This window comes from Embiotoca jacksoni, unplaced genomic scaffold (assembly GCF_022577435.1).
Source record: "Embiotoca jacksoni isolate LCO1_2020_lvr unplaced genomic scaffold, fEmbJac1.0.p SCAF_2, whole genome shotgun sequence".
In the NCBI taxonomy this organism is placed as follows: domain Eukaryota; kingdom Metazoa; phylum Chordata; class Actinopteri; family Embiotocidae; genus Embiotoca; species Embiotoca jacksoni.
In genome coordinates, this window is record NW_027185340.1 from 6,895,252 (window position 1) to 6,910,093 (window position 14,842).

At 40.3% G+C, this 14,842-nt stretch overlaps 1 protein-coding gene across 1 annotated transcript in view; it reads left to right on the forward strand.

The window, feature by feature from the left end:
• Positions 1–14,842, forward strand: part of itgbl1 (integrin, beta-like 1) — a 44,570-nt gene that overhangs the window by 24,773 nt on the left and 4,955 nt on the right. Inside the window, exons 8-9 of the mRNA XM_069154290.1 lie at positions 7,114–7,230; positions 12,772–12,918. Coding sequence (XP_069010391.1) covers positions 7,114–7,230; positions 12,772–12,918 — 264 coding nt within the window. The remainder of the gene's footprint in view (positions 1–7,113; positions 7,231–12,771; positions 12,919–14,842) is intronic.

A 14,842-nucleotide genomic window follows, 5' to 3' on the forward strand; every position in this document is an offset into this window, starting at 1 on the left:
AATCATTATCTACTATACAGTCCTGGACCCAGAGTGATCAAGGAGCAACCCATTAAGGATTTATTATCAAATCATTCCTCATCCATTCATCAGTAGCTGCTCATATCTTTGTGCAGTGTATTGTTAAATGTTCGAGATGTTCATCCTGTATGTGTGTGTGGATACCCAGAGGCAAAGCAGTGTCATAGAAAAACATTAATGAAACAAGAAGTAATTAGGAACTTAAGAATAGTTGTTGTGTGCTCATTTTTTTCCCTAGGATTTATGTAAAAGATGATTTAGCAATGTTTCCAGAAAGCGCTGCAGTTTTTCAGCTTGAAAATAAGAAGTAATGAGGAGTAAAGACAAATGACAACCTGTAAAGTATATAAAATAAAGGCAATTATCTAGTGCTTAACCCTCTTCAAATGATTGAAGTCCAAAACAACCGAAATTTAGACTTGGCAGACAACAATACTTTGGCAGTTACAATACATACCATGCCTTCATTCGGAGTTAACAATGCACAATGGTCACATTACAGTCATCCTAAAACTATTCGACAACCTTCATTGTTCCAAAGTACACTATGGCCATTTGTTAATAAGACAAATTGTTTAGCAGCACTGCAGCACACACTTGCGTGTCTTCGGAGGTATCTCTTGTACTTGAATTTTACACTGATGCAGCAGCCCTAATCAATCAGTTTTACGGTGGTGTATGAGCCACTGTTCAGGGTTCTTCTACTCCATTCATTTTATCCAAACCGTGTTGGAGTTTTCTGAGGAATACCTGGCAGCGTCTCTGTCCTTCAGGAGAAGGTACAGTAAAGCCTGCTGTGTTCTGCTCGTCTCACAGTGATTCAACTTAATAATGGAGTTGGCGGTGGTCGTTACTACAAGGACACAACCTGCTTGGTCTCGGGGCTCTGTGGATTTGTCAGGGGTTAATGTGAGGCATTGATTTCATGTTTCAGTTGACTGTGGGGGAGGTCTGTGGAGAATCCACAGCTTCTCAACTACTGCTATGTTCCAAGTGAAGCGAGGGAAAATGTGCACTGTTGTCTACTGTATGTTAATTATAATGGCCATAGAAAGTCCTCATACTCTTGGCTGAGAAAGCTGCTGATTAGATGAGGCACCAGAAAGCACATAAGGTAAGGCTCCTACATGGAGATAACTAAATTAAAAAGTAAACATCACCGCAGGCCAAAAGTGGAATAACGACAGCGAGTGTGCACTCAAAACAGAGCCAATTTGGTGTGCTTTTAATATGTTAACTATTCATCACACACTGCGTTAGACAGACTTTGATTCTGATGGTCGCAAACCAATGCCAAAACAACAGGGTTGAGGACACGCGGAGCTGCGCCTTACATAATGAAACAGCAAAGATTAACTTGTGCTGGGGGAGTTAATTAGCTTTAATTCCTCCAGCAGTACCTTTGCATTATCTCTAAATGCTGCAACAAAATGGAACTTTAAATTACCCTGTGCAATAGAATAATTAATGGGATTCATGAATGCCTCCTTTTCAAAATTGTATTTTTATTTTCAGTCCCTTCAATAACAGTTGAAAGTGCACATTTATTTCACCTATAGCACATTGCTGAATTACATTTCTCCTGTTCATACACCTAAATGAGCAAATTGTGATGAGGACTTGGAATAAAACTGGGAGATGCTATTCTAGAGAGTTCAAATGTCTAACATCTGCTGAGGCTGACAGTTTCTATCCATTACATGTTGAAGCAGTCTCGGCATGTCATAAATTTACAATGTCTGCTGCTTCTGCTCCTCCTCTATTATTAGTAATAAATGTCTGAATGTACTATTCATTGCCACGGTTCAAATAGACAGAGGATGGCAACTGTCAGAGTAGTTACTATGTGCGCATGCATATCTGAGTGTTTATGGTGCCAAGCGTGTGCATACTGTGTGATTTTATTTACTTTAGTTTTCAGGGAATGCCCATTTGATTTAGCGTTTGGAGGATCACAGCAGTTGGAAAGAAATTAGTTTATTGCATGGCTTCGACGTCAAAAGATGCGGACGGAAAAGCAAAGGAAGAGAGGAACCAGGGTGGGAGAGGCAGCGAACGAGAGAGAAAGGGCGAGAAACTGGAGGAGACAGACGTAGAAAATCACTTAAGCATGGATGAATGCGGCTGGTACAGATGGCAGCCTGAGCGGAAAAGCCTTGAAATTTGAAACAGCAGCTTTAGAGCCTTTCTTCCTAAGAGATGGAGACAAGACGCTTGTGGATAGCACATTCTTTATGCTGTGGTATTTCCTCAAGGAAACACCTGCTTTCAACATCTTTCTGCTGATTCTTGGGATTCCTTTCCCTGCTCTCTGAAGAGGGGCCTGTAGTAAACATTAACTATGGGTGTGATGGTTAATATTTAATAGCGCAAACCCTTTGCAGGGCAATATTAACAGTGTCTAACAGTGGAGGGATGACGTTGCATTGGTTTAAGCAGGTATTTAACACTATCTGTGTTTCAATGGCGGCATTTACCTTTAAAATAATAAGATCCACAGTCTCTACGGCAAAATGAATTGATTACTTTGCGACACTAATGTTATTCACTTCACAGCATTTGTTTTAGATGACTATCATACATGATAGGTGCTGCTCTTGGGATACTAATGCGATGCTTTCGTTCACACCACGGGAAGAGACACATGAGCACAGGGTGAGACTGGGCCATCATCAGGCTGAATTTATTGTATTTACTGTGAAGCAGGACTTACAGCAGCTGTCACAGAACTGAAAGCAATTCCATTAAAAAAAAAAGAGAAGAAACAAGAGGGTAAGTGTTGGAAATAACAACGCTGCCAAAGTGTTTATTAAACTGAAACACGGATGTTAGATGATAAGTCCCTCTCTTTAAAATCTTTTGGACTCATTATTCCCAAAATGTAGATTTAATAATGTTCACTTTCTGTTCTTCTAAGTGCAGTGGAAATCCGTTTTTTAAATCCATAAAATTTTGCACAGTGACCCAAAGATGTTTTGTTGAGTCAAAGAGCTTTGTTTGTCTAAGTGCAAAATGGCAGAAGCCCAAATTGCAGGAGCATTTTTGCACTTTTGCCTGTATGTTGGTTTCAAGGCTCTCTGGGGAGAAGAGAGTTACACCTGTGCTTGTGTTTATGCAGATTAGTAACTGCAGCAGAGTTTTGTTATTCATTTTGGCACACATTTCCATCGGGTTCAGACCACTTTAGTGAAAAGGTGACAGCCTAGATGGAAGAGTCACACTGACATCCTCAAAATCACAAACCTTTTTCTTTGGTTGAATTTTGCAGCTTCTTTTAATTGAAAGTTTTCAAGTTCATATTTAAATGCACATCAAAACACCCTGTCAGGGTTTCTCTGCAGCAAGTTCGAATAACAGTTAATCTTCTACTACAGCTTCACCTTCACCTTCGATTTGATTAACTTTCTGTAAAAATGTTCCATCTTAAAGTCAGAAATAAATCTTTTTTTTGTTCCCCCTGTTAAATGCACACAATAAAAATACTGAGGGACTTTATCCTTCAGCAGTAAATAAGAAAATAAGAAGCTAACACGTTTGTGTGGGCATGTACAACTTGTCCTTTTCTAGTGCGGCGTTCTGCAACAGCTGCCGCCAACTCTCCTGCAGCAGTTTGAAAATACTGGAGGTCGTTGGTTGGTTCCTCCCTTTCCACTATGTACGTATAATGGCAACCATAGAGGGTGGAAAGAGTCCAACATTTCATAATTAATTTGTGGACTGTATTGACTACACTACACAGGTTCTAGTAGTGCACTGCATATTTCCATACTTGACAGTGTGAACTCACTAATGCACTCAAAATACAGTAGTACCCGTTATCAAGTTAGTATGAGATTTGAGACGCAGCCCAAGTTTCCCAGTAAGCCATGACGGTGAAGTAACATGCACAAAAGCAGGACTCCCTTAAGTATCACACAGCCATTATCAATTCACTCGTGCTTTTTCTACAAAGAAAAGTCAAAATGGCTGCTGTAAAAAAAGGTCCATTGCCCTCCAAAGTAGGCTAGGACTGCCTCGAAGACAGCGGGGGGAGAGGGATGGGGGTCACAAGTTCAACGAAAGCGTGCATGATTTAGACAGGGGGGACCCATGAACTAAAAACTCAGCATCTGGCTGTAAAATATTAAGTATACTACCTTCTGTTTTTGGTGAATAGAGTCCAAGTTAATAGACAGAAACTTCAGCATTTAAAGCTTTGCAAATCATAATGAGTACAGGAGATGTCCTTAAGGAAACATTGTGAACTCTACATAGTCACACAGCATTTATAGTATTTATTTTTGAAAATATTATAAGTTTTCAGTTTATGGAGTCATGTAAACTGCCCTTTCTGATTTCCCAGTAATTGTAGCGCTGTCATTAGTTTGCATATTTAAACATGACAAAGTGATGCAAAGAAAAAAAGAATGTAATTTGTGATTATCAGATTCTTTACGATGAATGTTAACAAATAAGGATGGAATTTAGGAGAGCATTATCTACCCTTGTAAACCTACTTGAATGCAGTACATTCATTTTGTGAGAAGCTGGCTTGGACATCCCTCCTGGCCCCTGAGGGAACTGTCTGCTGCTTTTTAGAAAGGAATGAGAGGAGCCGACAAGCTTGACTATTATTCAAACCAACGTACCACCTGCTGATTAAGTCCCCGTCCATTTAATGTGTTTAATGTATTAATGCTACTCTAGACCCTTTGCAGTTTTTTTCTATACTGCACCCATGACAAAGCTTTCACCTCTGCTCACTAAAACTGCAAAAATGAGCTTCCACGCCGTCAGCTGCTCCGTTTTGTACAAACATTTGTGCCTAGTTTTATGAAAATTTAGCCAGAATCGTCTTAACCTGCTGTCTGCTGATGAGACGTTGTCACTAGAGTCATTCACCTTAGACAGAAGGACAAATTAAGCATTAACACACGGTCACACACTGGCATAGATGGGTTGACGACTGCAGAGATAATCAATAAGGCAGGGGTGTTATGACATCACCCGTTGCTAGGGTAACCGAGTCCCCAGAGCAGATGGTGGTATGTTGTATGCGAAGCAGGAAGAGCTCTCTGTGTGTGTGTGTGTGTGTGTGTGTGTGTGGATGGGGGGGGGGGGGGGGGGGGGGCATAAGAAGTGACAGTGATGTGACATGGACAACAGATCAGATGACGCCGTCAGTCGAGTAGCTGTCTTGTAAATTCACGTTCGGCACTATTTATTGCCCCTAATTCCACTCAGTGAGTCATCTAAAGATAAAAGGCAGCCACATGCACATTATGGATATGTTTGTTGGTGTTATTTAGTGGCACTAAACTCAAAATTTACCCTGCAGGGCAACAAATAGAGAAAGCACTCGGAGTGAATAATGATTGTGCAAAAAGGATATACCCAGCTCATTAAAAACAGGGGAGAGGAGAAGAGAGGAACAGTCAGTGTGCTATGGTTGAACCATCTGTCTTTGTTGAGCTGGGAAATTCCCTTTGTGTAATTATTTTTTTTTTTGGTGGGCAGGTTACCTGTTTGTAGACCTTCTGGGTGTCTTTTGTCTGCAGTGAATAGAGACATTTTTTTTTTTTAAAAGGTGACCAAACTGTGTTTCTTAAAAAAGATAGACAAGTACATAGAAAGGTTGAATTGTACCATCAGTAACATGCTGATGTGAAATTACTATTACAAAAACATGGCTCGATTACTGTGTATCTTTAAGAACATTTAATGAAAGCAATATCCGCAAAGTTAGTTTGTACATATAACAACAATGTATAATACCAGGCCGGAGTGCAGTGATGAGCATTTCAAGACCTTTTTGCAACACTTTACTCTCTTTAGTACTCCGGTTCAGCATTTACAAGCAATATGTAAACATTTAATAAATTGTTTTTACCACCGCCCACTTACTGTTCGCAGCTTCTGTTTTGGCTGTGATTATAGTCTGGAAACCTTGTGCCAGTCTGAAGGGCGGACCCATCAGTGACCAGTGGGAGGGGGCTAAGTCTGATGTAACTTAAGTGAAGTGTTTTATTCAAAAAGTCCAAACGAAACAATGCGACAGAGGTAGAGATAGATGAATTGATACGAACAGTTGATAGAAATAATGAGGGACTGAAGCTGGAGCAAGGACAATACCTTTATTGCTTCATTCTGCTCACATTGGTGCAGGGTCTCCGTTGTTTACAGTGAGTTTCTAAGCATAGCATATGTTATATTGTGACGAGTGCTGATTGGTTAAAGGCTGAGGTCGACGCCCACTAGGATACAACAAGTGGAAACAATCCCCAACGGAGTGCAGCCAGAAACTATTGATTTAAAGGGAATTTGGGCATTTAGGCAGATTCAGTGTTTAGTTTTTTTTTTTCTTCTTATGCACTATAACACTTCCTGTGAACTCAAAAAAAGTAGAGGCCCACAGAAAAATGCATGACAATACCATTTACTCTTCATTACTAAGCAATTAAAAAAAATTTCTACCTGCATACAGCTCGGTTTTAGTTGATTATATACCGTTCATCAAAAGTTTGCATTCTTTGTATAAATATTAAATGGGGGAACTTTGAAGTATTACCAATATTTTTCCCCTAGTCTGCAGATACTACCCATGTGTGGCCTACACTATGCCTATAATTAATACAACTCTGAGAATCCTGGTAAGATAATCAATGGACAGGGATGCGGCACACCTCCAATGATAGTTCCGAACAGATGATGTTTTTCTAATGAGCTTCACCATTAGCGAGCGTGCTCACTCAGTAACCTCCCCTGTGGCCCTCTTCACTGGCAGCTCGCTGATTGAAGTGGGATAGCAGCATCTTGAGGTGTGTGCGTGTACGTGGAGGTGGGTGTTCATTATAGTCATGGATTTATGTATGAGATTTTGTGGCTTGAGGGAACGCCGTCAGGCAGATTAAATCTAGTTTAAATGTCAGTCACTGCACACATCTACAGTAGGTATGCAAATCAGGGTTGTAAATTGCAGATTGAATAGAAAAAAGTTTTAAAAAAAAAAATCGTACAGGAAAAGCAAGATTATGCTACTGAGCAACTATTAAAAACACAACTCTGCTATGAAACGCTGCTCGGATGTGAGGAAAAACCTCTCTGTCTTTGTAGGTCAGTGCCGGTGTGGACAGTGTACGTGCCACCCACCTGGGGACAGTCGTGTTCATGGTAAAAACTGTGAGTGTGATGACCGTCAGTGCGAGGACATCAGTGGAGAGGTCTGTGGAGGTGAGAGAACACACACACACACACACACACACACACACACACACACACACACCTTGACAATTAAGGCAAGCTGCATCAATAACAGGGATTTGACAGAACATGGCAATGTACAAGTCTGTTTTAACATTATAAGTCCAGTTGTAGAGAAGAGAAGTAGAGATTAATTTCAAGCATCAACTGTAGAATGAGTGAAAAACACTGTTCAACGACAAACACGCACTCAAGAACAGGTGGCAACAAGTGAATACAGAGAAGACAGATTGCTGAATCTAACTTGTACTCGCACATGAGGTGAGGAACAGTTGGATCACTTCCAAACTTATAAAATAAAAACAAAACTAATACTCAGAGGAATCAAATCACGGCACTTGGAATTCTGTTGCCTGCGATGCTACAGATTATGCTTTACAGAGACCTGAGCAGCTGTATGGTATGTGCACACACACTCACACTCACACTCGCCCACTTTGAAACTATGCCAACACTGTGCACGTGTGTGCGCGTGCGTGCGTGCATGTGTGTGTGAATTTGGAGATCAATACAGTGTGATCCTATCTGCTCTCATTGATATCCACGAGCACAACCCTTTAAACTCGCCGAGCTCAGTTTGGGAGAAATGGCTCGACGCCTTTGAAGCTTCTGTTTGAGGTTTTGGAAAGTTTGTGCTCTTAATTCGAGCCATTTAGGCACAGCCACTGTAATGGAAAGATCCCAGTGAAGCATTAGAGGCTCAATTGAAATTGATATTTCCCATCGCAGAAGCTGCCAGAAAGAGAGCGAGAACAAAGGAAGTCAGATGAAGGAAGCATGCGATAAAGGACTGTAGTGCAGAAAACTGATAATTGCCGAGTTCCCTGTTTGATTTGAGTTCAGTGCACAGTATCTTCTGGACACGTGCACCAATCTGACATCAGCTCTTCCGTTTTCCTGTACTTTAAGCGCTGGAAAAGTGATAAACCATGACACACAGCTCTCCAAGGAAGTGCAGATTTTGACATTCCTCTTTAACAGCAGTGAGGATTGTTTTCACCACGGATGTATCAAACAGGGAAGGAGCTTAGTGAAACTCGGTTCAGTGTTCAGTCGCTGTTGTCAGAGACATTTGCTGCCACGCTTAAAATCGCAAACTATTTTTCTCTATTCTTAAATTGACATGTGAACTGTCGATCTGATTACCAAACAGATATGCATGCGTACGTGGCCCCATTGATGTTCCAGCAGGCTGTGCCGTTTTGTATCAGTGGTGCATTGCAGCATCTGAGGGTACATTTCTCTTTTAAAGGGGATGCAGTATTTATGTGAATGGATTACTGGCACTCATTGTGTGCTGGGCTGTCCAGAGACAATCCTTCACGAGGCTTCCGGGGAGAGCCTGCCTGAGCACCAAACACCAACGCTGTTACACACACACACAAACAGTACACCCACCCACCCACAAATGCACACGCACACGCTGTGAGGCTGATAATTAAGCCTGTGTACTCACAGGCCTGTGGAAGTTATTGGGTGATTTGAGAAGCTGAGAGGCCCTCTAAAGCAAAGGTACCCAGAGTGACAGGAGGGGATCAAACAGAGACGGGCTTCATGGTGAGGGGGTTGTGAGAAAACTTCCAAAGCCACGGTGCCGTCAGCGCCTCTGGATGTTTGGGCCTCGCTGCACACAACAGAGAAGAGACAAGTGCATATAATTCAGTCCTTCAGTGTTAACAAGCTTGTCAGTCAGCTCAGGCCACACTCGGCTCTTCTAACACAAAGAAGGCGAGAGAGCTGGCAAAACAGCCGCACTGCAATTAAGTTGAGTGCTCTTTTCTTCAGCTCTCCCGAGGCACCTTTATAATATGTTGAAACCGGGTTTCACATGGGAAAGACGGTAGGGATAGAAAGTCCCATGTCGATGAAATGTGTGTTTTGTCATAACTGTGCATATAGATGGTTAAATAACTGCAGAACTGGATTTTTGAGGGTTAAAAAATAATGTGCATTAACAATATAGCACAGTAGAAATTAGGGTTTAACTTTGGACCTGAGGTTTCAATGTCCGCTTGCTTTCTCAGGTATTTGTGTATTTTTAAGTACAAATTATCAGACCTTTTGAAAATGTCCCAGACATAATTATGACTTCAATTGTGACATGAGCAGTATTAAAAAGTCAGAAACAAAAAAAAAAGTCATTATCTTAACCCCCACAGGACATGAGCCAGGTTGCAGACTGCAGGTATTCAAGAATCCGCTCTGCTTTCTCCAAGACTTTAAGTGATTTCCACTTAACACCTGCGTTACTGCTTACGTTAATGACGGCTTTCCTCCCATGCAGACGCGCAGTGGTCGCACCACGCTTAATACCCAGACCTTGGAACCAGGTTGCCGAAACTTAGTGCAGCCATTGTTAATGTTATTCATTTCACTTCTCTCACGCGCTTTCTGTTATTTCTTAAATGTCTGCTGTGAAAGTTAAATGAAAGCTGCTGGATACCTGGTGTGACCAGTCCTGAAGATGCTTTACAGGAGCTGCTGCCCTATTCAGGGGTTCGTCCTTGATCATGGGTCCGGGCTGGACCTGCTCGTCCTGCCCAGGCTACAGATGAGAAATAAGGTTGTGTTAGAGCAGTATTTGTGAAAAATGATATGACAAATTTTGTAACACCCAAGTATAATTCACATCAACACATGACGTCTTGTTAGCCAGTGACGGACATATTCCGCCTAAAAAGCGCAAAATTACTCGGAAACGTAGTGCAAAACCTCTCTCTCTCTCTCTCTCTCTCTCTCTTTATTTCAGTCCAGCAAATTGTTTGTTAAGTTGATACACCGTCACGCTCTTGGTAAAACGATTCCTGAAAATAGCTGCTCTCTATTAGAAACAGGATGAAACTGTGTTCTCTCGTTTACGTTGAAATAGATGAGTGACGAGGTAAACGTTTATTTTTTTTGCTGCGACAACAACGCTAACAGATGGGAAGCTTTAGATCTTCCCCCTGCTTCCTTATACTCCCCAGCTCCAGTGTTTCTCTGTGGTTATGAACTCTTCACCTCTGACAGACTCACCCTGCACACAGTCCAGATATTTACTGGGTTAAACGCCAGTCTTCACCTTCACCATCACCATCACCTCCAGCACCAGGAGGTGAGCTGGGGAAGGGATAGAAAGACAGTGTGGATATATATTATCTATAGCTGTAGAAAGAGAGTTTAATATTGTTGGAGTTGTGTTCTTTTGTTACTGAGGGCTTTGTTTCTTCCTCGCCCATTTTCTCAACAAAACTTCAGCATCTAACTCAGTTTAAAAGCACAGTTCAATATTGTGGGATATAACCTCATTTGTGTATTTCTGACTGAGAAGTCAGATGATTTTTTTTTTTCCATCTTGCTCGACCTCTAAAGCTGACAAATTAGCACATTATTTCTTGTTTAATCTGCACACAAAAAAAACGATAAAGCAAACGTGTTTAGATTTTTTTTTTTTTTTTTTTTTTTTTTTTTTTTTTTTTTACTGGCCAGGTGCAATTAACTTCTGGAGACTCTGCTGGTTGCCTGGTAACCTCGGTGGCAAAATGACTCCAGGTTCATCTCTGTTAATTAGAAAGCTTTAAGAGGTATTAGTGAAAGGATTTATTTATTTATTCATTTTACCTGGGACAGAGCCGTCAAACTTATTCCCCACCGCTACCACGAGCGACAGCACCCGGACGCACCACAGGAGGCGGAAGCTGAAACAAGCTGCGAGCTTTACGTACTTCTACAACTTTACTCACGTACTTCGGCCAAATTCAGGATAACAAGAAACACAGGAAGCCGGACTAAAACTCAGAAACGTGCAAGAGAGTAATAAGATGGAAAGCAATGAACTCACGTAGACGAAAAACGCCAGCTGAAGAGAAGATAGACAGGAGGGGGGGGGGCTGATTGGCCGACGAGAAGTGGCGGGGAAACATACACAAAAGCAGGAAGTAAACAAACATGTAGGATGCGTGATTACGAAATAAAACAGAAAATATACCAACTACAAAGACGGAACCATGACAGTGCATATAGCATCATATCTAATGCACAGACATGAGAGTGGGTTTTGTTCATTTCATCTTTAAAAAAAAATGAGTCAGCATCTATTTAATCTTTAAAAACGTTAATACGTCTTCTTCATATACTAGCTGCTTATCTTATTATACAAAGATGAAACAGAGAAATTAACGGATTGAATTAATTAACTTTTCTTTAAAATATGGTGATATTGCATGGGAATACTGAGTGCACCTTACACACCAGCACTACATATCATGCACTATTCTTTTAATTAATGCATATGTATGCATAAACTGAATAGCCATAACACTGAAAGATAAAGTATTTAGTGTAATAACCTACAACAGCCCTGCAATAAATCCCCTCTTCATAAGGATTTTATAGGTATTCTTAATATTTAATTTGTGATGGCAAAATATTAGGAACACCTCTCAGTATATGTCAGTGTACTTGAACAGCACCACAAATTACAGACTCCAAAACGATCATTTAAATCAATCCACACCTTTCTCAATCAGATTCAATAAAAACTGAACATCTTAAATGGGGGATTTAATACTGGCCGGACGTATTTCACCCATCAATGGTTTTAATGTTATAGCTTCTCTATGTGTGAGTTTTGAATGTCTGATTTTAAGAGGCATTGAGGCTTAAAACTGAATCTAATGGGTTTTATTAGATCAATGCATCTCTCCATCAACAATTTCCAGCAGCATCTTATGGATTTTCAATGTTGAAAATGATGGGAAAATGCTCTGCTCATTACCACCCCCTTCAACCTGGCATCTGTTAGCAGATATGAAAATAAAGGAATCAATCAATGATGCAACATGACATGATTTATATTGACACGAGCACACTGACACAGGGGTCCTGTTGGAGATGAAGGAGTGCATAATTGTTATAGCGCTTGTCAAAATCTCACAATGCTAACAGCTATTAAGACATCCCAATTCTCAACTGCCTTTTTCAACCAATTAAATGTCCCTGGTTTATTTTGTGTGTGTGTGTGTGTGTGTGTGTGTGTGTGTGTGTGTGTGTGTGTGTGTGTGTGTGTGTGTGTGTGTGTGTGTGTGTGTGTGAGAGAGAGAGAGAGAGGGTGTATGTGGTTGTGTGTTTAAGTGTGCCATTGCCATTCATTGTTTTTCATCTTTCTCTGAAGCACTGGAGATTTTTTTAAGGACCAGGACAAGACCAGTGATGACAGTTCCTTTCATGTCCCCAGGGGAAATACAATAAGCTCGCTGCGCCTCTCTCATCTCCCTGCCGCTCCGCCGTCGTTGTAGTGCCTATTAGTGTCAAGGTTCGATGTCTGCACTGTCAACTTTCTGTATTTATACGCTTTATTGCTATCTTTGCTCTCTCCGGCGGCATTTCTCTTGATTTCTGCTATCTGTGAATGCTTTGCTTTTTAACTTTTTTTTTTTTTTTTTTTTTTTCTAAAATGTGCGGTGTTTTCTCATGGCCGTGCTCCATATTCTGTCTCCTTTAAATGAAGGCCCTTCTGCCCTCCACCGCCAGGTCACGGTTACTGTTCATGTGGACGGTGCATCTGTGAGGAGGGTTGGTTCGGGAAGCTGTGCCAGTTCGCCAGGTCTTGTGACATGAGAGATGACCAGAGCAAGGAGCTGTGTGAGACCTCAGATGGAGTCATGTGCAGTGGAAAAGGTGAATGAGATGCTTTTATTTAATTTTTTATTGTTTTTAGTTTACTCACCGCCGCTGAGGAAAAGGTTTCATAAAAGTAAATATTCAAGTTTCTAAAAAGAGTGTCAACAATTTATGAATTAATGTTTTAGTAAACGGTTTAGCACACACATGCATACAGTAATGTACACAGCATATAGACACAAAACATAGCTATTTATCTTTTCGGAGAATGCACATTGTAATTTTGCATAAATGCAAAAGCCCTTGAAAGAACCTGTATGCAGGAAAAGAGAGTTTCAAATAGGATGGATGATTTCTGAAACTTCCAGCAGAAACCACTTTCAAAAAATGTTGATATTAAAATTACAACCTCTGAGATGTGTATTTAATTCTCTTTGGTGGCACATACAGTGATAAGAGGTAGGGGCAGCTGTGTGTCAGCATCACCTGTGTGACGCCGGACAGCGAGCCTGTTGAGTTAGCTCCGCCTACCAGAGGCCTTCATCAGCAGGTCACAGGCTCGATCACTGCTGCGTTACCTCATTCAGCGATACATAGTGACTGAACAGACCTTTATTTGGATGAAAATCTTCAAGATTACTACCAGCCATTATTGAGAGCCAACTTTCCCCCATTAGAAACTAACAGTGCTCTCCACATTTAAGATGGTAATTGCAGGACATTATAAGAAAGGGAACAGCAGTATAGAAGTCAACAAGGCACTTTAATAATAGGCGATTTTGCATTATGATTAGATTTAAAAGTTCTTTCTAGAGGTTTTCTGACCACTTTTATGTATTTTTATCATCAGTGTGATTGAACCTTCCAATTTCTCATGACATCCATCCAACCATCGTAACAAATTTCACACCACAATTTTTGTTTCACAGTTCTTTCTTTCTTTTATATTGTTGAAAATTGTTAAAATTGTTGAAAAATTACCTCAGTGAAATACATCTTAGTAAATCTCAGTTCAATAAAGTCTGCTTTATTTTCTATTTTTTTTACTAAATAAGGTCACTTTATGTTTAATGTCAGAAGAACTTCTATTTTAGATTTTGCCCCACGAATCCTCACGTTCTTCTTAATAAACCCACACAGCTTCTCTTCAATCAGTGTGAACATTACTTCATACTCGTCAAACAAGCCTCAGGAGCATTAACCGGGTCACTATATTGACCCTCTCTTAACGTTCTCCTTATTGTATGCACGTACTCCATTTGTTCTGTCCGTGTCATCACAAGTGTATTTCTTTTCTGAAGGAAATGTAGTCGATGTTACTGATTACAATCTGTCTTTTGAAATTTGCTGCAACAAGTAAAAAAATTTAAAAAAAAAAAAACATGATTATGATTACCATTATAATATTGAAACATATTCACAAAATTATAGAACAGCTCAATCAAACTGTCTATATGAAGGTCGGGCCTTATCTTATCTTACATTCACTGTCGATAAAATTTCAGATTGTCTGTGCTGAGTTTTTAGTACCGAGTGATTAAACTAAAAGCAATACTTTGCAACAGATCTGACACGATTAACATCAAATGTTCACACTGAACCCGTCTGTCGTTCTGTCACAGGTTAATGCCTTGTTCTTAATTAAAATAATAATTTGGACAATATTGACTTTGAGCATCAAAGATATGCTGTTATCTTTTTCCCCTGACACAATTTGACATGAATGTATTACACAAAAATTTGTTTCATACCACAACTGTACAGAAGCTGTACATCATTTTATTGGAATACACACTGTGTCATATTCAAGTAATTCAATACAAAATTCAGGACGACTCATGGAACAGAATAAATGGGGAATTGTTATTATTCACATCATGCGTTGTGCAGAAAGGCCAAATATTTAATGGCTCCAGCTTTTTCAATGATAATTTTGCTGATTTATTTAGGTTCATGTAATTGCTTCGTGATGATGTTCATG